Raw genomic sequence first — 26,600 nt, forward strand, 5'->3', positions numbered from 1 at the left:
CTGGTTTGACTCTTGCATGAACTGATACTGTCCTCAGATAGAGAGGGACCGTTGGTCAAAAGGAACTGCTGAGAGAGAGACAGAGAGTGGGCCCAGGGGGTGTGGGTGAGGCACTGACAGCATTGCCACAATCATGCATTAACATTTTATAATTTTTTCCTATAGATCTTATATTTACTTTAATTCCTAGGTATTGTTGCTATTATGAGTGAGGTCCCTTTTCTGTTACTTTTTTAATAGTCATGGCTGATGTATAGAAATATTATAACAGTCTTTAAGGACGCATGTTCTGAAGCAGACTTTCTGGCCTTGTGCACCAGTCCTGCCACTTCTTACCTTGTGAACTTTCACAAATTACCTGTCTGTGCTTCAGCCATCACTTCTGTAAAATGAAAATAATAATAGAATCAGCCTCATAGGGTTATTGTGAGAATTAAATGAGTTAATACAGGTTAAGCAGTTAGTTAGTTCTCAATAGTATTAGTTGTTATTATTGATATTATTATTAGTGGTAGTAAAAATAGAAAGCTCTTGATTTTTGGAGGTTACTTATATTTTGAACTCTTATAATCGTTAATTTTTTCTCTTGCGTTTTCTAAGAAGACAATCATGTCATCTAGAAAAAGTTCTGACTCTTCCTTCCCGTGGCTTTTATACCTGTTCCCTGGCTGATAGCTCCAGGACAGTGCTGAATAGTGGCGGTGATGACAGGCATCATTATCTTGTGTCTGTTTTTAGTGGCAATGCTTCTAATGTTTCAACTAAGTTTGATATCTGCTATTGGCTTCTGAGAGATTTCACTTCATCAAGTTGAGGAAGCTGCCTTTTATTCCAAGATTACTGAGTATTTTTATATCTTGAGTGAATATAGAATTTTATTAAATACCTTTTAAAATTCTCCTTGTTTTTAAGATGATCTAGAGAAGTGGCTTAGTTTATAATGAAACATCCACACGTTTCTCAGCACTTATAACCCATTCTGTTTTCTTTTATTACTTTAATATTTTTATTTTGACAGCCTTAATTACTGTCCTTGCTAATGATGATGGCCCAGGAGTTCTGTCATTTAACAACAGTGAGCACTTTTTCCTAAGAGAGCCAGCAGCTCTCCACATCCAGGAGAGTGTTGCAGTGTTGCACGTTGTTCGGGAACCTGCACAAGGACTGTTTGGCACTGTGACAGTTCAGTTCATGGTGACAGAAGTGAATTCTTCAGTGGAGTCTAAAGATCTGACTCCTTCCAGAGGCTATATTGTTTTAGAAGAAGGTGTCCGCTTCAAGGTACAGTAGGAACCTTTACTGAGAATGAATGATTTAATATTTACAAAATACTTTTCTCTTAGAGGAGCACTCTAGGTCCCAGAGAGAAAAAAATACTCTCAGCTTAGGTGGTAGGTAAAGATATTATTAGATTACTGTGTGGAAGTGCTATAGTGCTTTAAAGTCTGCAGAGAGTGCAGCTGGAGAAATTTGCTCTAATATGGTAGTGTACTGTGCAAACAATAAAGAAAATATACGTATTGCTGTTGTAAATGTTAAGTATATTTAAATGTCATCCTTCACTTCATATTGTGTGTAAACGACAAACTTCAAAGAAACTTCAAGCCATTCTTGGGAGTCATTAGCCCTAGCCAATCATTTCTTTTTGCCACATTTTCATTAAACAAGCTAGAATTGCTTACTTCAGGCTGCTTGTTTGAGAAGCAAAAATCTTGTGTGAACAGGAATAGCTTATTGGAGAAAAAATGCTGGACTTGGGATTAATTATAAATGTGATTTATACTTGCAGAGGTTTGCCTTCTGAAACCTCTTATTCTCTATATTACTAAACTATTTTTAAAACAGGTTAGGTTTGGGCTGGCCCCGGGGCTTAGCGGTTAGGTGCGCGCGCTCCGCTACTGGTGGCCCGGGTTCGGATCCCGGGCACGCACCGACGCACCGCTTCTCCAGCCACGCTGAGGCCGCGTCCCACATACAGCAACTAGAAGGATGTGCAACTATGACATACGACTATCTGCTGGGGCTTTGGGGGAAAAAAAAAATAAATAAAAATTATAAAAAAATAAATAAAACAGATTAGGTTTAAAATAGCTAATTGCATTAGCTTAAGACATATTTTGAGCCAGCAATATAAAGTATAATAATGCTAAAATAATATATTTAAAACTGTTTCATCTAAAAACAGCCCATCCAATAATTAAATAATTTTATTTATGATGTTTGTGTAAAGTTCAACACATTTTTGAATTCATATTCATTTGCCTGTCCAATTTTTTTCATGTTCTTGGATATTTGGAACCTTATGTTGATTTGTTCAAGGATGTTACATCTTGATATAGATATAAAAGAATTCAAATTTAAAGTTGTTTATGAATTTGCCATTCCTTTACTTTCAGGTGTTTTTCCTTTTTAAAAAAAAAGTTAAAAAAATTTTTTTTTGTATATTTTGTATTAATATTTTTTTCTCCTAAAAGACTCTTTTTCACAGCATGTTGAAAGACCTTTCTGTTCATTAGGCAAATTAAATGTTTTTTTTCACTCACATAACTGCCTTTTTCCCCGCGTGTTTTTATTTTGAGGTATAGAGTAAAATACAAAAATCTTAAATGCATCACTCAGTGACTTTAAATATGTGTACATACCCGTGTAACCACCACTTGGATTAATCTACTGAATATGACCACCTCCCAGAAGTTTCCTTCTTGCCCCTTGCCCTCCCGGGAGGAAACTACTCTCTGCTTTCTGTCATTGAAGGCTCCTTTTGCTGATTCTTGAGCTTCTTATAAGTAGAATCATAGTATGTACTTTTTCATGTCTGGCTTCTTTTGTTCAACAAAGTTTTTGAGATCCGTGAGGTTACACACATCAGTAGTTGGTCCTTTTTATATTGCTGAGTAGCATTTCACTGAACAGACCACTATTTGTTTGTGCATTCTCCTGTTCATACAGATGTGTGTTGTTTCTAACTTGTGCCTGCTATGGCTGTAACTACTTTTTAACAGTGAATCCTAGACTAGAGTGCAGCTAATGCAGTTATATAGCTGGGGCAAGATAAAGAATCAGCAAGAGTCAAGACTTTAATTTAATTTTTTAATCTCAATGTTTTTTTTTTTTTTTTTTTGTGAGGAGATCAGCCCTGAGCTAACATCCGCCAATCCTCCTCTTTTTTTGCTGAGGAAGACGGCCCCGGGCTAACATCCGTGCCCATCTTCCTCCACTTTATATGGGACGCCGCCACAGCATGGCTTACCAAGCAGTGCGTCTGTGCGCGCCCGGGATCCGAACCAGCGAACCCCGGGCCGCCGCAGCGGAGCGCGCGCACTCAACCGCTTGCGCCACCGGGCCGGCCCCTCAATGTTATTTTTAAATGCCATAAATATTTATTTTTAGAAGCTTCAGTGCATTATATCACAATGTTGAAAATCTTAAAAAAATTTTTTTATTGAAGTATAGTTGACATGCAGTATTATGTTAGTTTCAGGTGTACAACATGGTGATTCAACATTTATATACTTTACGAGCTGATCACCACGACAAGTCTAATAACTGTCTGACACCATACAAAGTTATTACAGTATTATTGACTATTGAAAGTAGTAATCAACTCCAATTAAAAAAAAAAATCTTGAAAGTAGTAACTTGAAACAGTCATAACTATTACATTATGGGGATCAGTATTAAAATAAAAAAGAGATGATGTTTTCAACATATTATTTTATTGTCAAAAATGTCTAGCAAATTTCTCTGTATGTATGTTGCAAAAATACTGTATTCTATTAACTGTATCTTTCGATTTTATATTCAGGCCCTACACATATCTGCCATATTGGACACGGAACCAGAGATGGACGAGCATTTTGTTTGCACTTTGTTTAATCCGACTGGAGGTGCTAGACTAGGGATGCATGTTCAAACCCTGATAACGGTTTTGCAAAACCAGGCCCCTCTGGGGCTGTTCAGTATCTCTGCACTTGCAAATAGGTATAGTTTATTCATAAGGAAATTGTCTCTTTTGAAGCTAGGTAGGAAATATCTTTTGACATAAAGAAAATGCAGAAGGAAAGCGATCTCTTACTATTTTTAGGAGACTTTTAAAATGAGCTCTAACAGATAGATCCAGAGAGGCCATATGCCCTCTCATAACAGGGAGTGTCAAAAACCTAGTCATGTCCTGCATAATAGTGTTATTAGAACTCTTATTTTCTGAGAGTTCACACTTTCAGGTAAAGACTTGCACTGTTTTGTTTTCAATAATAACAAAAAGCAAGAAATAGTATAAATTATATTTAGCTGCTCAAACCAAATGAGTGACTCTTACATGATTGTAATTTTAAAATTCCCTCTAAAAGCTGATGAATATTTGTGTTTTTATACCTTAGAAATATTCTAATAGATCTAGTTTTACTAATATGCTAAGAATTTCCTGATTCATTTTTTTTCTCTATAAAATGTTTTTAGTTTATGTAAAAAGAAACTTAGGAATGGCAGAACCTTACTTATTTTTTCGAATATGTAGTGTGAAGTTACTGACTCTCAATATTTTCTTATGATCATAGTATCAGGTCATAGTGCTTTTTTCTAGTCTTCATAAATGAATATTTTTGAGCTCTAGTCTTGAGAGTCTAGTCTTTTGAGAGTCTGGTCTTCCAGATCTATGAAATTTTTGGATGGATCTCATCTTGGCTTGTATAAATTTAAAAGTGTATTAAATATACACCTGCAATGTTATATATCTTTAATATGTAGAAATGATATTCTTTTTCTGCTTTCCACAATCAATTTGTTTCTTTTAGAGCCACCTCTATAGACATTGAAGAAGCCAACAGGACTGTATATTTAAATGTGTCCCGTACCAATGGCATTGATTTAGCTGTGAGCGTGGAGTGGGAAACAATATCTGAAACAGCCTTTGGCATGAGTACGTTTAGTTTCTTATAAAAACAAAATAAGAAAGATTGCATGTATAAGATTTATGTTTTCCCCCATGAATTGTATCTTATGGATCTGTTAAAAATGAAGAACAGATATGTAATTCTTTTATTGCATCCACAAATATTTATTGAGTGCTTATCATGTGCCAGGCATGGTAGTGAACTCATGGAGCTTAGAACTTACGGGAAGACAGAAATAAATCAAATAAGTAAAAATCAATGTGCAGTTTAAGCTATAATAAATATTTTAAAAGAGAAGTTCTAAGTATTGTGAGAATATAAGAGAATGCTTCCCAAGGGTATCAATATTTGAACTAAGACTGAATGATGAGTAGGGATTGATTATGCAAAGATCTGAGTTGGAGGAACATGGAGGAGAAAGTGGGAAAGCTATTGAGGCAGACGTCTAGAGGCAAAAAAAGCATAAAAGTGAAGAACTAAAGAGTGGACATTGGGTTTAGAAATAAGGGGGAGTGTTGAGTTTGGAGAGGTAGATAAGACCAGATAATTCAAGAACTTGAAGAGTATGTTACATATGATAGTCTTTATTTTAGGGTCATGCATTACCATGTATGTATGTGGGGTGACATGTTCGCATTTGCATTTTGAATATATCATTCTCAGTGCCATGTAAGAATGAATTGGCACAGAAGAAAAGAGACGATGAAATGAGACAAACAAAAAGGCAGCAATGGTGGTAGCTTGGACTAGGTGATGGATTGGATATGAGGGAGGTACCAGAGATGACTCCCAGGTTTGTAGCTTGTACAGTTGGATGGAGAGTCATGCCATTCAGTAAAAAACGGAGTACTGAATGAGGACTAGGTGTTATTTTGGTGAGGGGAGTAAAATATATGTGATTTAACACATTTTGAATTTGAGTTACTTTTGAGAAGACATTTCTCTAGACTCAAAGGAAGGTCTCTGCTGGAGAGAGAAATCTGGGAATGCTTAGCATGCATGTTATAGTTAAAGTCATGGAAATTGATGTAAAAACCTGGAAAGAGAGATTGTAAATAGAGAAGGGAAGAGGACCCAGTCTGAGCTCTGAGAAGGCTCAAATTGCATGGCTAGGGAGGGAAGAATGATGTAGCAGCCTTCCGGTGCTGTATCAGACAAGGCTCTGCTGCTATTCATAGGGTTTTCTTGGCTAATTTTTCAAAAGTGGGTGGTCAAGTCCTTCTTCCTAGTTTGTCTTAGTCTGGAAGCTCCACTGAAATCTGTCCACAATGGGTGACCCTGCTGGTATTTTAAATCCTGGTGGCATAGCTTTCAGCATCAGAGCAACACATAGCTGCCACAGTGTGACAACTGACAGACGGGTGGTGTGGTTCCTTGACTGGGAAACAAACTCGGGCCATGGTGTAAGAGCACCGAATCTTAACCACCAGACCACCAGAGGTGGCTGCAGTTAGCAGTATAGAAAACATAAAATAGCAAGAGCTATTCGTATAGAGAGATGGGAACTGAATAACATTTTCAATGGAGCTGATGGGAAAGAGACCTCAAATATATACAACTAGTTCAAGAGGTTTGGCTGAGAAGGTGGGACCCAGCAAAGGTAGTGATGTGGTATAGGAGTCAAGGTGTTTTTGTTTATTTTGCAGAGACCTAAGCATGTTTAAAAGCTGATGGAAAAGGCCTAGTAGGTAGAGAAAGATTGAATATTTAGAAGAGAAAGGGGGTAATTAGCGGTGGTACAATTGCCTAGAAGGCAGGAGGAGATGGGATCCAAAAACAAGAAAGATTATGGTTTCTAATTCAGAGTTATTTCATTATTGTTTGGGCTCTGAATGTGTTTTTTCGAAGTACTTGTGAGAGTATATGTTGAAGATTCGTAAATGTCAGCAGTTATTTGTTCTTTATTCACCATCTTCCTGAATTATGCTAGGGAGGTTATATGGCCATATGGTCAGGATCTTAATGCAAAATCTTCAGACTTAAAGCAAATGCTATGGTGTACCTTTAGAGGGTGGCAGAACAGGAATTTAAAATATTGGATTTCTAAAAAGGAAATCACTAATGAATAGTACATATAAGGCATTGACACGACGACTTCTTGAACCAGTAATCTAAACGTGATCAATTTACAAGGAACCTAGGTTTCAACCTTGACATTTGTTCTTGATGCTCATCTTCACACCATTAGCTCAAGTTTAAAAAGAACATACTTTCTTTGGGAAACTGTGATGATAATAGAACTTAGAAGGTTTTTAAAAGTTATTCTTGATTAGATAGGAATTTTTTGTTTTTGTCTTTAACTGTAGTACAGAATTTTAGAACATGCACCTGTTATAGCAGGTTGATAAAAACTTAGCCGTTTGAAGTAGGTGAGTATGCTTTGGCATTCTTAAAATATGTAACATATAAAGGGAGAAATCATTGGATGGTCATAGTTTCAAATTAATAGTGTAAGTTTTTAAAACCTGACATTTAGCATGTTTCTATAAAAGGTATATGTTTTTTTAAAATTTCTCAGTTACATTTTCATCATCTTTATGAAAGTTGATTAAAAGCATGCTGAGTGTATTCCCTTTAAAATATACATTTAGTATTTATTTATAATACACTTTGGAAAAGTCTATGTGGGTCTAGAGCAGAGTGTTAACACTTTTTCTTGTCTTTTTAAATTGATATTTTTAGATATTATTTTGAAGTTCTCTAGCTTGTCTCTTCTTTGTTTCACATACACGCACATGTGCACACGTGTGCGCACACACACACGGTATGGAAAGATCTTCATTTCTAGTAATAAACTCACTAGTCTCACTGTTTAAACAACAAATTTAGAATAGATAAAGTTTGGAGGAGATTATACACTAGCAAATCATGATTTATGTTTTTCAGGGGGAATGGATGTTATGTTTTCTGTATTTCAAAGTTTTTTGAATGCATCGGCTTCTGGCTGGTGTTTCTTTACTTTGGAAGATTCAATATATGGTGTAATGTTAAGAAAATTGTCTTCTACTGTTTACCGATGGCAAGGGATTTTTGTTCCACTTGAGGTAAACAACACTTATTTTACAAAATAAAATGTACATGTAAATTTTGGGTGCCTCATGAATTATTCTTATTCTTATTCCTTATTTCCTAGGATTTAAATATAGAAAATCCTAAAACTTGTGAGGCCTTTAATATCGGTCTTTCCTCCTTCTTTGTGATTACTCATGAAGGAGGAAATGAAGATAAGCCTTCTGTTAACAGTGTGTATGCATTCACATCTGCATCCAGATCATTGCTGGTAAAGAAAAACTTCACTTTTTTGTGGATTGTTTTATTTAAAAGAAAAATAAGATTTGTAAGATTCATCTAAATGGAGGATAATGTATGTTCTATGTTAATGTGAAAAAAGGCTTTTTGCAAGTTGATACACATTTTAGCAAGATGTCTTAATCCTGGTATATTTGTCTTTCTTGAAATGGCAACTAGATATGCCTACCTAGGGATCAGAATGATTTTTCAAGTTTTGAACTTCATATATTGACTCATACTATTACTGTATTCAGAGCCTTTTTTAATTCAATTCTTCTTTAAATTTTTATTCCCACTCTTCTGTCTTCCTTGCAGGTACAAACAATCATTATTTCAGAAAGTTCTCAAGTAAAATATTTTACTTCAGACAGTCAAGATTATTTAATTGTTGCAAGTCAAAGAGATGGTTCTGAATTAACTCAGGTTTGATTCTTTTTATTACTATGAAGTTCATCAAAAATGTAGTCTGTAGGTTTAGTATAAAAGAAAACCATAATTTGTGGTAAAATAGAATATAGATATTGATTAGTCATTGTTAATTATTAATAGAGTTATTAATATATTGTCTTCAAGACAATAAGCATGGACATTTAATTAGAATTTAACTGAGTTGGAGAACATTATGGAGAAAAATCAAACAACTGTGCAGATGGTATCATGAAAACTTTATGATTAACATTGCCAAGTGGGCACTCACCATCACCCTGGAAATCTACATTTCTCTCGTAAACTACATCTCAAAATCCTAGTAATGCTTATTTGATTATTTTTGTCACTAGTCAGACTCCCATACGTGTGTCTCATCTTCTCACTTTCAGCTCACGAGCTTGAAATGAAAGCTACCAGAAAGGAGAACACTCACTTTCCCAACAACAAATTCAGAAACCTTCTTGAAACCCAGTCTTATTCCTCCTTCCTGTTACGGTGGAGGAGGTGCTGCTTCTATAAAAGCCAGGATCCTCACATAGGTACCCCTCTTGCCTTTGTAAGGTTTAGTTATTCCCTCTACGCCTGGCATCACTAGCATCTCTCTCTCTCTCTATCAGATTATTACAATCAGCATAAACGCAGGATCTCTAGGCTTCAAAAGAAATTCCTGTCCTGATCTCATCCCCTTCTACTTTGTGTTTCATTTTTTTTCTCCCCTTTATAGTAGGACACCTTGAAAGAATTATGTACTTGCTTTGTCTTTACTTCCTCATGGTCACTGATGGCAACTGGGTTGCAAATCCAGTGGATGTTTTTCTATCATTATCTTACATTACTTCCCATCAGCGTGTGACAGTCACCTCATCCTCAAACTTAAACCATCTCTTCTCTTGACTTCTAAGAAAAATAAAGATACAAGACAGATTTTCCTTCTATCTCTGTGTCATCCTTCTCCGTCTCCATTGCCAGTTCCTCCTCCCTTTTCTGAACTTAGATATTTTGGAGTTTTTCAGGTTCCGTTTTAGATCAAATTTCTTTTTCCTTTTTGTTCTCTCACTCTGAGTACTTTTATCAATCCTGTGGCTTTAAATATCAGCTATAGGCTAATGTCTTCCAAATTTATCAGTAGCCTTCCCTCTGTATTGCAGACTTACATATCTAACTGCCTGTTGGCAACTCTACTTAAGTATGTTTGAGGTATCTAAGATTTAACATATCCCAAATGAAACTTTGCTTTTCTCTTTGAAACTTGTTTCAGTGCCTGCTTTCGTCTCAGGAAATAGCAACCCCGTAAATACAATTGCTGAAGATAGAATGCTGGGATATATCTTTCTTGTTTACTTCTTTTTATTAATTCACATCTAATTTGTTAAGTGTTTTTGATTATACCTCCCAGTAATATTTCAAGTACAGACATATCTTTCCATCTCTACTTCTCTCTCCCTAATCCACATTCCCATTATTTCTCACCCACACTGTTAAAGTAGCCTCCTGGCTGGTCTCTGAACTTCTTCGCTGACCTCCTCTAATCCATTCTCCATCGAGTAGCCAAAGTAATCTTTTAAAAATATTGATTCACATTACTTTTCATTTTAAAATTACTTAATGATTCCCAATTATACTTAGAATAAGTTCTGAATTATCCCATATGGACTTTAAGTGGGATAACCATATCTCCTTATTTGCTCAGCACAGTAATGGATTATGCTTGTCCTGGTGTAATTATTAATATTGTCCCTTTCACTCTCTAAAGGACCCATGTGATAAATTATATGGTCACCCTAATGAAAGGTACTTCATGATCTTTCCTCTTCAGTCTTACCTGTCTTCATGCCCCCAGCACTGTCAACTTCCTTCCGGTTGGACCAGTCTTCATTCAGATTATGGCAAACTTTTTCTGCCTTAGAAATTTTGTCATGTCGTTTTTTCTAACTTTATTTCTCTCATACACCCATAATTCTCTATCACATCATCCTAATTGCTGTCTTCAGCACTTCTCTCAATTTAATAATCATACATTTATTTAATTATTGAGGTATTTATTATTTTCCTTTTCCTAAGAGTTAATAAGATCTGTAAAGAGAGAAGCCACTCTATCCGTAACTCCTAGCCTGATGCCTGACTCATATAAGGTTCTCAACTGTTGACTGAATAAATATAATTCTTTGTGAAATTGACCAGATTCTATGAGAAATCAGGTGGATCGAGGATTTTCTTTTAACATTAACATATATACGCTCACCCTGAAACCTTGTATGCATTGCCACCTTCAGGACTGAAAAGTTTAGGTGTTTCTCTTTCTATTCTGTTGCTTGAGCAGTGGGTAGTGATATTACAGCTTTAGAAATTTTCTTATCCAGTTCTAAATTTCTCACATTTAAATGAATTCTCTCCTGTTTTTGGCTTTACCCTTTTCTTATTGTTACCAACCTCTGCTGCAACATATATTTGAAACTAATTTATTTTCAAATAACTTCTCTTTTGCTCATTCTACGTGTGTATGCTCATGCACACATACACAGATAAAAAGAGGGAGAGAGCATCAGTTTTGATATTCTCTCGTTTGTGAAAATATCCTCTTAACTAAATAAAAGGGTCCAGTAAACACATGATATTGGTTAAATTCTCACAAGCGTTAAATTCCTCCTCATGAAGTGTTCTGTATTTGAACGTTCCCCACAGGTTTTCAGATGGAATGGAGGAAGCTTCCAGTTGCATCAGACACTCCCTGTCCGAGGTGTGCTGAGCGTGGCCATATTCACCAGAGCAGGCTCTGTGTTCTTAGCCATTTCCCAGGCTAATGCCGGGCCAAATGCCCTTTTACTTAAATGGTCTGGCAATGAGTTTATTAACTTTCAAGAAGTGCCAATCAGTGGGACAACACAAGTCGAGGCCTTGACTTCAGGCGATGATATTTACCTAATTTTTGCAAAAACTAGCTTTCTAGGTGAGAAGATATAGTGTTTGTAATGTACACATAGTTATTATCAAAATTGCCTAGCATTCGTGTAGTGTGTTCCGTATGAAAATGATCTTGTAGTAATTTTTTAGCTAATCTGTGGAATGTTTCCTCATGGGTAAGTATTGACTGTCAGCTATAAAAGGATTTTGGGGAAAAAACATTTTAATTGTTATGTCTATAATCTTTAGGTGTTCTGAACCACTACTTTAAGTTATATTAAAATAAAATTGGGGGTGGGTGGGTAAAGTGGAAAGATCTATGAAAAGGAATATGAAGATCTTATACCCAAAGTGCAAACAGCTAACTTTTTATATGACTATTCTTGGGGTGCCATGGATAGATAATTTATAGTAGTAATAAATAGTGCTTAGCGACTTTTGATAAGACTGAATATTCTCTGAATGTGAATGTTCTCTCTTCTGCTTAGTGGAACTTTCATAGATAAAATCTCAATATTTCCTAAAAAGTAAAACATATGTCACTGTTTTGCTTTAATATCAGATCACAGTTAGTGGCTAACCATGCGTACACTTCATGTGTAAATGCAAAAAGACTTTTGAAGTGTTTCCTACTAAGTCGTCTTTTTGTTTAAATGAATTCTGAGGAATGTCCAACTAATTTTTTAAATTAAATTTAATGTTTTTATTATAGTTTTGCTGTGTAATTTTATCATTTTTTTCCTGTAACTTTTGCCTTCAGATTTGACTTTTATTCCATTATTGTAGGAGATCAGAATTCAACTGATATGTTCATCTGGGAGACAGGACAGTCTTCTTTCAGATATTTTCAATCCCTGGATTTTGCTGCTGTTAATAGGATCTACGCCTTCACAGCAGCCTCAGGAATAGGTAAGGGCTTTTAAACTGCTAACTAATCCTAAAGGCAGCGTGGAAAGCTAGAATGATCTTAATCTTATTGAATTAGAGGTAGCGTCACATTGCCAGACACTGGATATTTTAATAAGGATGTAAAATCAAGATCTTTACAATAATATTTCCAGAAATCTTAAAATTTTGAAAGGACTGATACTTTTAAAATGGGCATTGTGCTTGAGAAGAATCAGAATGACTGAAATACGGGGGGAAATCCTGGTGAAGGATAAAGAATGATAACACGTTTCGTCTAACAAAAAATGAAGAGCGACATTACATACATTTTTAAATATGAAAGTATAAGGGGATAGCAAGTATCTGCATTGAAGAACTTTTTTAAAAAGTCAGAAAATGATTGTGAGGACTCTGCCATCCTGTTTCCTCTCCCCACCTTCTTCCACAGTCTGAAATCCTTTCCTAGTCCTCTGTACTTTAATCCACACCTAGAAACATAGCCATATTTTTCATCACAGTGGTTTCAGAAACAAACTGTTTAGTGAGAACCCAAGGGGTTAATGCTGTCTGGAGGCTGGAGGATTATTTTGGGGTTGGTAAGGAATCACTTGGATGGGCCGGTGGCAATAAGGTGAAGAAGCCTGTGGCAGCTGGCGTGGTGAGCCTGTGGGGCTGCCTCCCAGCGCAGGTGTGAACAGTGCAGGGGGCGTGCTCAGTGAGTCAGCCTGTCTCCTGTCGAGGTCCCCAGGGGAACTTGGAAGCCCAAGCCTAGGTGGCCCAGCAGGTGATTCTGGATGGGTCAAAGTCTCACTTTTGAATTGAGACACAACAATTCCGTATGAATTACACAGCATCATTTATTAATTAGATCTTGTATTTAAATCATTGTTTAAAGTTATGAAGAATTCCTCACTTTCAAAGGTTTAATGTCTGGTTAGAGAAGCAAGAAGAATATTAAGATGATAATTCAAGGTAGAGTCCCAATCCCGTTTGCTCTGTGCGTGGTAGGATTGGAGTGGTTACGAGGTCTAAGGGGGAGCTGGAGCTACGCCTGGGCAGACTGGTAGGACATATTGTGAGCAGGGGTAAAGGAATGAGCAAAGAGAAGGCAGAGTGTCTGTGGCGTTGAGGGCACAGTGAACAGACGCGAGTGGTGGGGACAGAGGATTTGACTCAGGATGCAGGGGTGGTAAGATTGGAAACAGGCTAGAGTCTATACAGGAAGGTCTGGAATGTCAGGCCCGGGGTTTGAACTGTGCTTCAGATAGTCCAGTGGTTCCCAAGCATTTTGGTCTTAGACACTTTTCAGTCTCCTTAAAATTTGAGGACCTCAAAGAGCTTTTATTTGTGTGGATTATATCTATTGATATTTATTGTTATTAGAAATTAAAACTGAGAAATTTTAAAGATATTTATTAATTCATTTAAAAATGATAGCAATAAGCTCATTACATGTAACATGAATAACGTATGTTTTATTTTTTAAAATTATTTTATTTTGTGAGGAAGATTGACCCTGAGCTAACATCTGTTGCCAGTCTTCCTCTTTTTGCTTGAGAAGGATTGTCCCTGAGCTAACATCTGTGCCAGTCTGCCTATATTTTTTGTACATGGGATGCCACCACAGCATGGCTTGATGAGCGGTATGTAGGTCTGCGCCTGGGATCCGAACCCACGAACCCCAGGCCACCGAAGAAGAGCGTGCGAACCTAACCACTACACCACCGGGCTGGCCCCTCATATGTTTTATTTTTAAAAAACTATATTTTTCAAAACAAAATGTTTGTAAGAAGAGTGGCATTGCTTTTTTTTTGTTTTTGTAAATTTCTTTAATGTCTGGTTTAATAGATGATAGCTGGATTCTCGTGTCTGCATCTGTCTTTGGCCTATAGCAATAATATCAGTCATATGGCCTCTGGAAAATCCCACTGTGCACTCAGGAAAGAATGAGAGTGAAGTAGACAAACAACATCTGAGTATTATTATGAAAATAATTTTGACCTCACAAACTCTCTTAAAGGGTCTCAAGGACTCTTAGTGGTTGCTGGACTACACTGTGAGCGTTACTGAGGTAGGGAAATACTTGAAGACGTTTCAAAGGCAAGTGATGATCAAAGGCATGTTTTGCCACTCCACCTAGCTTTGGTGTATAGAATATGCTGGAAGCACTAGTTTGCAACTGCCCAGGATATAGAAGCCTCTGCGGGTGGTTAGCCATGTGGAACTAAAATCAGGAGGAGATGAGTTAGAGGTTTAGACATCTTATGTGTAGGGGTGGTTGAACTCATGAAAGTTAAAATCTACGAAGTAGATGATTGAGAAGAGTAGAAGATTTAGCACAAATACGGGCTTCTATTCTTGCAGTTTTTCTCTTAGGTGTCCGACTGCTGCTTTCTCTATCAGGCACTGTAAACATTAGGTGCTGTCAGTCACCTCAACTGCTGACCAGGAATCAGAAGTTATTTACCTCTCACTTTTCATAGATTTTCTCATTGTACTTTGTTTCTGTGTGTCCTGCTCCCTCCTCCTCAGCCCTGCATCCATCTTGCGTTCTCTCTGACGTCCGTCCCGTGTTCTCCCTGACGTCCATACTGCGTTCTCCCCACGTTCTGGACTGTTACATCATTTTCTGGCCTCTACGCTAGTTTCTCTCTGCTGTCAGAGTGCTGTGTCTATCTCTGTTCTGCTCATCCTCTTCTTAAATAACTTCTTGTTACATTGTCAGCACTCTGACTGCCCATACATCTGTGATGTTATCCTATGATATACAACTCCCTGACTTTCTTATCGTTCACTCGACAATTGATTTACTCAATAAATTATGTATCTTTCATCATGTATTTGTTTACCTTTTGTCTACTTGTCCTTTAATTTTGTGCCTTTATCATTTTTGCTTCTCTTATGCCTCAAGTTTTCAAGTGGACTAACTGTATCTACTTGAGTCACTTATTATAGCTCAAAATAGTTGCCTAATGAAGGTTTTTAAGGATGACGAGTGCTGCCTGAATGGGCCATTAATTGAAGTTATAGAATTCCTTTTAAAGACTTTTTAAAAATAGAATAGCACACTTTCTAAAAGAATTTGTGAAAAATTCTGCCAGAGGCTTGTTAAAGGACCCATTGTGAGGTCTCCTTTATTTCTTTTGTTTCTGTGACTTGAAGATGTAAAAGTATGAAAAGATTATAGGTAATTATTTAGAATGGCTTATTATAGATCTGCTGAAAGCTGAAATTATGTGTTAAATAATATTCAAGAACTTTCTTATTTTGAATGTGTCAAATATTTTATTAAAAGTATTATATTGGAGCCATGACTATGAGGATTACATATTTATTCTGGTTAATGACTTGACAGAGATTGTTGGAGGTGACTGAATTCCTTAAATGGAAGAGGAAGAATGAATATGACAAAGACTGCAAGGACGTATAAACTTATCTTCCTTGTCTCCCTTCTCTCTTTTATTATTTAGTAGATTTTTTTTAGTGCTAGTTACATGCCAAGCACTGTGGTAGACCCTGAGGAAACAAGGGTAAGCAAAATCAGATATAGTTCCTGCCTTGAGGAAGTTTAACATGTAGTAGGGAAGAGAGACATTGTACAAAATCACACAAATAATTTTATAGCTACAAACAGATGACTCCTATGAAAGAATGGAGTAAAGTCCTCTTGTAACAAAATGGAGAAGACTTCACCTGGTCTAAGGTATGCCGAGAAAGCTTCCTTAGGGAAGAATCATTTAATTGTGGACTATAGGATGAGTGGGAGTTAATGAGGCAAAGAGTTGAGCATGGCACAGTGGGGGTGGGGGTGGGGGATGTTCTAGGCAAAGAGAATAGCATGTGCAAAGAGGTCAGATGGTGGCAGTGAGCATGTGCTTTTAGGGAAGGATCAGGGAAGGACCAATGTGGCAATGAGGGGAGAGTGGTACAGAGTGTAACTGAGGTTGTTATCAGATAGGCCACATAGGGACCTAAAGGATTATTGTCTTTATCCTAAAAGTATTAGGATGCCTTTTGTGAGAAGATGATGAGGAGATGGAGAAAGAGAGGGGCGAGGAGAGAGAGACACACATAGATTGTGTGTGTGTGTGTGTGTGTGTTTGTAAAAGGGAACTTTGACTGCCCTGGGGAAAAAAGCTTAGAGGCTGGTAAGAGAAGATGTCTGAAGACAAGCTGGAGGTTCATGTCACACTTCAGACTAGAGAGGTTGGATGGTGGAGCTTGGAAAGTGGTAGGTGATGCAGGTAGAAAATCAGAGAAGTAGAGAAGTAGAGACATTCAGATGTCTCATAAGTAAAATCCACAGGAGTTGATGACAGATGAGATATAGGGGTAGGTAAGACAGAGAATGTCAAGGATGGGCCCTAATTTCTGCAGTTAATGGATAAATGGTAGTCCCATAACCATTATGGTGATCATGAGGAGGAAGACCAGGATTTGGGGCAGAGATAATGAGTTTGGTTGGGATAATTTGAGATGCTTTTGAGTCATCCACGTGCAGATGTTGAGTGAGTGCTACTGGTTGGAACTTAGAAGAGAGTCCTAGACTGCAGCTGTACCCAGAGGGTCATTTCACTACAGGCAGAGATGAAATTGTCTAGAAAGAGACTATGTAGTATGAGAGACAGGGCTTCCAACCAATTTTTGCTGAATTCCACTTTATAAAGGGCAGATGAAGGAGAATATACGGACAAAGGAGTCGGAAAATACAAAAACCTATAGCTAACACTTGCTGAATGTTTATTATATCCTAGGTCCTGTTCCACCCCTTACTTTATTATCTCATTTAATCCTCAAAGCTCTGGATGCTGCTGGAAAGACATTTATTCCTCCCTCCCCTGTCCTCAGACACTCTCAGCTTCACCAAAGCTATCACCTTTGGAAATCATCACCTTTGGAAATCACTGGGGTAATCTCATCACTCTATTCATTCCTGTTAGTCACCATAAGAAGCCCAGACCCCGTGGGGATAAAGAGACTCTTATTCCCATGTGGTCTATACATGCTCTAGACTGTGAGCCCTAATTTCCAGACCAGATGCTCAACTCTCACCTCCCGCAGCACCCCAAACCTTTCCATAATGCCTGGGGAACAGACGCACTGTATCTCAGACTCTTCTCAGAATCTTCCCTTCGTGTCCTTGCTCTGGAACTCAGCTCTCTTCTGAGGACACTGCTTCTCAGGCAGCCCTCCCTGGCTGTTCCATCTCTTACTGGTTCCTTCTCATGTCCCCAGATCTCTACCTGTTAGGAATGCTTGCTCCAGCACTCAGTCCTGGAACTTCTCTTTATCTACACTCCTTAAATAATCTCATCCAATTGCCTTTCTTTGGGATACTTTTTTTTTTTCCATAGTTTTGCTAAATGGAAGAGAATTCTATAATCAATACTAGTTAAAATCCTGTTCCTCAGAGGAGAGACTTAGGAGTTTTTTACTTCTCAATTCCCTGGCCCAGTTTCATGATCTTAAATAGTGCAAATGTCTATTTTCTGAGAAAACACTCTCTGACTATGTATATGCAGATTGGAGCCCCCATCCTACATTTCCTACTCTGAATGTCTGATTATCTATTTGCTGCCTTGTCATACTAATCAGATTGCAAGGAAATGAACATGGTATGTCTCTGAGGATTAAGATACATAATCAGTGATGTTCAGAACACTTTATGATTTTGGTTGAAACTGTAGAATCAGTTAAACTTGAAAGATGTTGAAATCTGTCTGAGGAGTTTTCCGTTTACTGAATGTCTCCAGTTTTACAAAACTTTATGTGAAAATATATGCTCATTTTAAAAATGCAAGTTTAGGGGCCGGCCTGGTGGCGCAAGCGGTTAAGTGCGCGTGCTCTGCTGCGGGAGCCCGAGGTTCGCCGGTTCGGATCCCGGGCGCACACCGACGCATCACTTGTCAAGCCACGCTGTGGTGGCGTCCCATATAAAGTGAAGGAAGATGGTCATGGATGTTAGCGCAGGGCCAGTCTTCCTTAGCAAAAGAGGAGGATTGGCAGATGTTAGCTCAGGGCCGATCTTCCTCACAAAAAAAAAAAATGCAAGTTTATTAATACACTTTTCTTCATCTTTACCTTTTATGAAATATTTACTAAACTGCAATAGTGCTTTAATTACTACAAATAAACATGATAAGTAGTTTTTGATATGTTAATAGTAAGGATATGGGATTTTCCATTGTAACCTATGGGCTAAAATTTTAAAAGAGACTCATGGTTTCTGATTTTACCTGCTATTTTAATACCCAGTCAATCTTATTTGATATTTTTATGTTCTAATGTGTTTCTCCAAGAACTGGAATTTGTGCATGTTTCTATATGGTTCCTCACTTTTCTCCCCAGTCTTAAGTCTGAAGATTACTTAGTGGTGTATACAGTGTGGTAAATAAGCCCCTTTCTCCTCCTAATTTCTGTAGATATAAATATGCGTTGTTGCTTTCAACTATTAAGATCATGCTTTTCTAATAAAATTCCAAAAGTATTGGCGGAATATACTCTAAGATCATATATTCATATTCTTTGGCCTAATTAACCACCTTTAAGACTTTATCAAGTGAAAATAATTAAAAGGAATAACTCTATCTCTAATATTGAAAAATTTAATAAAAAATAGTAATAAACATCCAATGTAGGGAAATTATTGAATGTGTTTTAAAGATAAACCCTGTAGATTATTATCTATGCATTAAAATCATAAATTTGAATACTCTGTACCAACATATAAAACTATATGTATATACACTCTATACACTATAAATACAGTCAGCTTTTCAATTAAGAATTTTTTTTTATTTAGACTGTTTATAACTATGTCAATTATGAATTCATATGATGGTGACTGGAAAGGAAAATACACAAATGAAACATTTAGTGGTGGGATTATGAGTATTTTTCACTTTTAAAGGTATTCTTCCATGCTATCCAATAAATAATATTGAGATGAGTATGAAAGAGTCCAAAATCTGTTTGGGTTTTACTATCCAGTGATTTTTTTTTTATTAAGTGGATTGTGGGTACATTGTCAGTCTGGCTTGATTATTCCGCAGTGTTTAAAAATTATTATTTACGTGCAGTTACTTCAGAAATGGAATCATATTTAGTTACTTCAGAAATCAAAATGGAACTTCGAGAGTTGGAGAGGTTTTGCTGTGGTACCCATGCAGGGAACATGTGAGGTGACAGTGTAGATTTCACTCTATTTGCTTTTTTTTTCCTTCCTGCAGTCCACATCCTTCTTATTGGCCAAGCTGTGTCTGCTCTTTACTGCTGGAATTCAGAGCTGAATCAGTTCTCATTTATTCTGGAAGCACCTTCTGCTCATGATGCAGCTTCTGTCACAGTAAAGGCCCTTAATTCAAGCAAGAACTTAATTGCTCTGGCGGGATCCAGCCACTCACACGTATATGAGCTGGCCTACATCTCGAGCCAGTCTGACTTTATTCCTAGGTAGGTTCAACATTTTATGCTGAATGTCTTTATGCTCACCGTAATTTTATATGGCATCTAATTTCTAAGTTTTTATTTAGTGACTGAAAAATATACAAAATATAAGAGCTATTTATAAGCCAGAAATTTGGTTGTTATCTGTATTTCTAATATTTATTCTACCAAGTTAATCAGTATTTATGAAACGTGATTTTTCCAAACTTTCAATATCAATGTTATGAGAGTTTTATGAGTAATCTCCTCTGTGCATGTCTGAAATTTGTTGTAGTTGACTTCTTTGTATACTTCTTATGCTAGTTCAGGTGAACTGATATTTGAACCTGGTGACACAGAAGCTGTAATAGCAGTAAATATCCTTGATGATACAGTTCCAGAACAAGAAGAGTCCTTCAGAGTTCAGCTTAAAAATCCCAAAGGAGGAGCAGAGATTGGTATTAATGCTTATGTGAAAATAACTATTCTGTCTAATGATGATGCCTATGGAGTTGTTGGATTTGCTCAGGTAAAGATCCCACATGTAGAAGTCAAAGTGATTTATTGACTGTAGTTATATAGTAGCTGTTATCAGCACTCAGTGAGTCATACTTTGAGTATCTTAAAACCTGTCTCCCTTCCCTTTCCCTGCCTCACCCCCTACTCTGCATTCTAAGATGAATTCTACTGATGTCTTGCAATTTACATTCTTAGACACTGGACCCTCTGGGTCAACTTGTCCTAAACAAATTTTTTTTTGTATTGATTCCTTTTGTAAGATTGAATTTGAAATGTTACCAGTTGGCCTTGGTCCATGAGTTTGACTCTGCTATTAGCTGTGTTTCCAGAGGGTCACGATGAAGCAGATCCCACATACACCATACACTGTGTCTTGTCACACACATCACCTACAAATATATTACTGTCCTACTATGACCTTTGTTATTTCTGTGTATTGAGGGAGAGAGAGATGTTTGTAACTGTACATGCATTGTACACATGGAGATGCTTTCTCCTGAGGGAAGAGAACTATGCAAATTTTCCCAGGTTGACTTTCATGCCCAGACTTCATATTCCTTTACCAGTGAGCAAAAGGACACCCATTTATATTACATCATTTAGTCCTATTTGCAAAGTATATCTTGATTTCTTAACTAAAGTTATAGATGCAGCTATCATGTGTCTTGCTCTGAAATATTCTGCAAGGAAGGAAAACCCAACTCAAACTGGCTTAAACATCAAGAGCATGTCCACAGAGAGGGTCGGCTTCAGAGTTGGTTGAATCTCTACTGTGTCACCATGGCTCAGATTCTTCCCATCTCTCCACTTTGCCAACACAGAGCTGGTTCTTCATTTGCTTGTTTAAAAGCTGATGCTATTGTTAGGGCTACTGCTTTCTTGTTGGTCTCCCGGTGGGGAGAGAGAGATGCTTTATATGGCTCTTGGAGTAAGAAATTTCCCAAAAGCCTCTAGAAAACTCTTCTTATATCTCATTGGCCAGAACTAGCTAACAAACCCACTTTTCATTCATACATAACATTCCTGTAACAGACATTTAACAAACACCTGTTATGTATCAGATATTGTTTCAGATGCTAGAGATATGTCATAAAATAAAACAGTAAAAATCTCTAACCTCATGGTCCTTAAATTGTAGAGGGGGCAAGGAGAGACAAACAATAAACAAAGACATAAGAAATGTCTTGACTATATCTGACAGCAATAAGTGCCATGGGGAAACATTAGGCAGGGAAGGCAGATGGAGAGTGTTGGGGGGGGGTGGAGGTTGTGTGCGAGGAAATCGAAAATAGGATATCAGGGAGGGCTGCACTGAGGAAGTGACATAAGCACAAAGGCCCAGAGGAGATGAGGGAGTGAGTTACGTGCTTATCTGGGGGAAGAACATTCAAGGCAGGGGGAGCTGTCAGCAAGCGGAGAGGCCCTCGAGGCCTTGCCCATCTGGAGCAGCAGGGAGGCCGCGGTGGCTGAAATCAGTGTACTAGAGAAGGGTAAAGCCCAGGAGGGGAAGGGCCAGTGTCCTGTATCGGAGATCCCCAGCAGCCCCCACAGGTTCGATGACTTGCTAGGAGACTCGAAGGACTCAGTGTTTAGTCATACTCATGGCTGTGATTTATTACAGTGAAAGGATACAAAGCAAAATCAGCTAAGGGAAAGGCTCATGGGGTGAAGTTCAGAGCAAACCAGGTGCCAGTTTCCAATAGTTCTCTCCCAGTGGAGTCACATGGGACAACCGTAATTCCCCCAGCATCGAGCTGAGTTGTGACAGCACGTGTGAAGTGTTGCCAACCAGGGAACTCATTAGAGCCTCAGTGCGCAGGATCTTAATTGGAGACTGATCATGTAGGCGCTCTCAGCTGGCCGCATACCAACATTCCAGACTCCCAGAAGGAAAACAGGTGCTCAGTATAAACCACGATGTGTGTACAAACGGTTCAGGCACAGGGAGCCACTCATCAGTTCTAGTAATGGTGGGAACCCTCCCAAAATCCAAGTTCCCAGACACCTGCCAAGGGCCAACCTTGTGAGCAGGGCTTTTGAAAGATGGCTGTCAGACCTGCCACCTTAACTCTTTCCTGCACAGGCCCCTTAGCGTCATAATGAATTTGGCCTCTGAGGGAAATGGGGAGCTGTTGGAGGGTTGGGGTAGAAGAGCAACATGATCTGACTCACATTTTAGAACGACCACCCTGGCCATAGAATTGAAGTTAGACTGTAAGTGGGCAAGGACAGAAATAGACCAGTTAGGAGACTTTCAGTAACCCAGCAGCAAATGATAGCTACAGGGAGCAGGAATTTGCCTTTCACGGAGATGTGGACGACTGTAGGAGGAGCAGGTTTGAGGGATAAGATGAGGAGTTTTGGACATGCTAATGTCTTGAGTCAATTGCTTACAAGGGTGGTAGGATCACTCTGTTACCCAGTCTGGCCCATCTCCGGAGCTAAAGGCAGATTAGCTTCCTCTGAAGCAGCTCTGCCCGGTAGAAATATAATGTGAGCCACATATGTAATTTTAAGTTTTCTAGTAGCCACATTAAAGAAAAAGTAGGAAAAAACAGGTGAAATTAGTTTTAATATTTTGTTTTATTTAACCTAGTATATCTGAAATAATATCATTTCAATGTATCATCAACATAAGATTATTGATGAAATATTTTACATCCTTTTTTTCATACTCTGTCTTCAAATCCATTGTGCATTTTACACTTAGGGACTAGTCACATTTCAGGTGCTCAGTAGCCACATGTGGCCAGTGGCTGCTGTGTAGGGCACTGCAGCTCTAAGACATGAGCTGGGGGTGGTGGGGAGGGTTAGAAAGACAGAAGACGACCTCTGTCCCCACCAGCCGTTCCCATGACTGCCTCCTCACTTTCTTCAGGTCTCTACTGAAATGCCATCTTAGCAGAAAGGCCTTCCCTGATTGAAAATTGCAACTCCCTAGTCATTCTGCACCTTTTTATCCTGCCTTATTCTTTTTTATGGCACTTAGAATGGCCTAATTTGTCTTTTGTCAGTTTCTTTTTACTAGAATTCAAGAATGTAAGAGCTGGGATACTGCTTTGTTCACAGCTTTATCCTTGTACCCAGAAAAGTGCCTGGCACACAGGGGGTGCTTAGTGTGATCCTGTCATTATGCAGGGAGGAAACAGAACACTCCCATGGCCTTCTCAGGATCTCATACAAAAATATAGGGTAGAGCTGGGGTTCGTGGGGCAAGAGCCATCACACTCTGCTGCTCCGTTTCATCTTCTCACCTTGAAGCTTTGCTGCAGATGGAGAGCACATTCTGTTCCTTGACTGGTGAAGCATGACAGATTTCTCTTTATGAAGCTTGTTCCAAAATTGTTCTAGAGGCATAAAATCACCGTGGTTTAATCTTTGCCAATAGATAGTATCCTGGGTTCCTTCATTCCATTCAGTAGAATTCCTCAATACAGGCCTCTTGTGTCTGGACAACCTCGTTCCAAGATGAGATTTAGTAGATAATGAGAGTTTCTTGAATATTTTCTTACTGTATTAAATCCTCATTTTACTAACCCTTGTTAATAGAGGGCATGGAGCCAGAGAGAGGCTTCTCTTTTAAAGGGCATTGTCTTTTGTGATCAAATTATATGCATATTTTAAAATCAAGGCATTTTCTGTAGCAACATTTCTTTGCCTTGAGCAAGATTTTAATACTATGTAACATCTGTAACAGTGTGTTAAAATGCTGTGTGAAACATTGCTATAGAATTGGATGTCTACTCAAATTAGCATTCTAAATAGAAGCTTTTATAAGCTTTAAAAAATTAATGGGGGAGTTTCTTTTCAGATTACCATAATAAAAAGATAAGAAAAATCTTACTGGAAAGATTTTTGAAAATCTTTGTACGCCATGTTCTTGCTTTATTGCCTTTGGAGAAACCGGGGATATTGTAAGAAGAAATTCCTAGGAGTATTAATTTTGAGCAAAAGTTCATTAAATGACTGGCAAGAGAGGTTGCAAGTGTAGGTGAGGAGTGTTGTAGTCATACTGAGGCAGAAATCCATTTGGAATAAAAGAAAGAGCCTAGGAAGTACATGTGAGAAAAAGAAGAGAATAAGGAATTTTAACATAAAGGAAAAGGATGTTTTTCATAGGAAAAATTGTTGTGAAGACCATGAGCTAAGGATGAAACACCATCAATGGACACAGCACAGCCTGTAGAAACTTTGCAGAGGATATGAATTTAAGGATGAGAGACATTTGTAAATGACCAGAAAGAGTGTCCTGATTCTCATGACATTGTTACCTTTGGATGGGACCTTGGGGACCATGTAGACCAAACTCTTATTCTATGAATAGGAACAAAGATCTCGAGGGATTGCCCCAGCTTACACAGGGGAAGAAGACTTCCCTGTTCTCTTGACTCTGTCTACGTCCTTTCCATTCTACAGGCTCTTTACATGCTATGCATACCCCTTTAAAAAATGTGTACGCTTTTTTTTTTTTTTTGTGAGGAAGATCAGCCCTGAGCTAACATCCGTGCTAATCCTCCTCTTTTTGCTGAGGAAGACCAGCTCTGAGCTAACATCTATTGCCAATCCTCCTCCTTTTTTTTTTTTCCTCCAAAGCCCCAGTAGATAGTTGTATGTCATAGTTGCACATCCTTCTAGTTGCTGTATGTGGGACGTGGCCTCAGCATGGCCGGAGAAGCAGCGCGTCGGTGCGCGCCCGGGATCCGAACCCCGGGCCGCCAGTACTGGAGTGTGCGCACTTAACCGCTAAGCCATGGGGCCGGCCCTGTGTTTGCTTTCTGAGTGTAAAAATAATACATGTTCATGGAAGAAAATTTGAAAGATGTCAAACCAGGAAGATGAAAATAAAAATAATTCTATAAAAGTTAACATTTTCATTACTTTAACTTTTTATTTATTCAAAAACATGCATGCTTTAAAATAAAATCGTAGTCATCCTATATTACTGTTTTTTAACTATTGTTTTCTACTTACTATATCATGTTGCTTAGTGCTGTTATGTTTGCAAATGTATAATAGCATGAAATAGTCTGCTTGGGTAATTTCAAATAACCCCTTGTGGCTTCCTGTGTATGTTTCAGAATTCATTATATAAGCAAGTGGAAGAAATGGAGCACGATAGTCTAGTAACCTTGAATGTTGAACGTGTAAAAGGAACATATGGTCGTATAACTGTAGCGTGGGAAGCTGACAGAAGTATTAGTGACATATTTCCTACCTCAGGAGTGGTATGTAATTTACAAAATTATAGGAGAGTCACTTTAAATTATGGTTACTGTTGATGCATGGGACCAACCCCTGCCTTATGGATGAAGTGTTTGAGTTTGACCATGTCAACACTGGATTCCTACTGATCACTGTAGAGAGAGATAACAATTTAAAGCTTAGTTTTATTGTCGTGATTCTTCTTTTTTCTATAATACCAAAATTATCTGTAAAAAGGTCATCCCTTTTGAGGTTCAATACATCGGGTGGCCAAAGTGTGGCTGTATTACATTGTCAGGAAGATAAAACCAATTAAACTGGGGATGGAAACGTAGTTTCAAGATTTGGGTAAAATGGAAGCAATAAATAGGGAACAAGTCCATGTGAAATAGCCAGACATATCAAAAAGTAGACCAGAGTTGTTGAGTGATGTAGGCTGAGTTTCCAGTAAGTAGAGTCCAAGATTGAGAGTCAGTGGCAGAAAGTTTATTGGGGAGCTACATCTGTAAAAAAGTGAGAAAGGCAAGAATGTGCAGAGGGAAAGTTGATCCACAGGCATTTCCACCTGAGGTTGAGCCTATGAGGGAGTTTTGGAGCTGAGCTGGTCTTTGGAGTTGTTTCCAGTGGGGGCAAGGGGTCTGAGATGTTGCACCCCCATTTTAGCCGTCCTTCACCTCTGGCCACCCTCTGCGTGGGGCGTAACCTTGGGTGAAACAGTTTGCTGCAGCTGAGGGCAGTTGCCAGTGAGAAATAGAAGCTGTTATCCCCAGCAGCTGGGGATGGGTATATCACCCCCCAAGAAGGGATCTGGGCAGAGGATCACCTTATCTACAATTGGAGGATAGTATAAAGTCGGGGCACAGGTTCAAGAATGGACTCAGAATGGGCCAAAGAAGTAGGTGACTCACAGAGAGGGTTCAAGAAGCCTTTAGTTTCTGATTGGAAGAGGAGTTGTCTCCTTCACTTGTCTTGAGTTTCATAGATTAATCCACATATTTTGCCCAAATACTTCTCTGAAGAGTTCTTTTGTAAGACTTTTCATGGAATTGTCTC

At 38.2% G+C, this 26,600-nt stretch overlaps 1 protein-coding gene across 1 annotated transcript in view; it reads left to right on the forward strand.

Annotated features, from left to right (window-relative positions):
- ADGRV1 (adhesion G protein-coupled receptor V1) overlaps positions 1 to 26,600 on the forward strand; it is a 521,379-nt gene that overhangs the window by 135,324 nt on the left and 359,455 nt on the right. The window contains exons 43-53 of the mRNA XM_058528960.1: positions 1,019 to 1,281; positions 3,806 to 3,981; positions 4,794 to 4,918; positions 7,779 to 7,936; positions 8,026 to 8,172; positions 8,499 to 8,606; positions 11,295 to 11,559; positions 12,300 to 12,422; positions 19,631 to 19,853; positions 20,151 to 20,355; positions 25,424 to 25,570. Of these exons, the coding sequence (XP_058384943.1) occupies positions 1,019 to 1,281; positions 3,806 to 3,981; positions 4,794 to 4,918; positions 7,779 to 7,936; positions 8,026 to 8,172; positions 8,499 to 8,606; positions 11,295 to 11,559; positions 12,300 to 12,422; positions 19,631 to 19,853; positions 20,151 to 20,355; positions 25,424 to 25,570 (1,940 nt within the window). The remainder of the gene's footprint in view (positions 1 to 1,018; positions 1,282 to 3,805; positions 3,982 to 4,793; positions 4,919 to 7,778; positions 7,937 to 8,025; positions 8,173 to 8,498; positions 8,607 to 11,294; positions 11,560 to 12,299; positions 12,423 to 19,630; positions 19,854 to 20,150; positions 20,356 to 25,423; positions 25,571 to 26,600) is intronic.

This window comes from Diceros bicornis, chromosome 1 (genome assembly GCF_020826845.1).
Source record: "Diceros bicornis minor isolate mBicDic1 chromosome 1, mDicBic1.mat.cur, whole genome shotgun sequence".
NCBI classification, from domain to species: domain Eukaryota; kingdom Metazoa; phylum Chordata; class Mammalia; order Perissodactyla; family Rhinocerotidae; genus Diceros; species Diceros bicornis.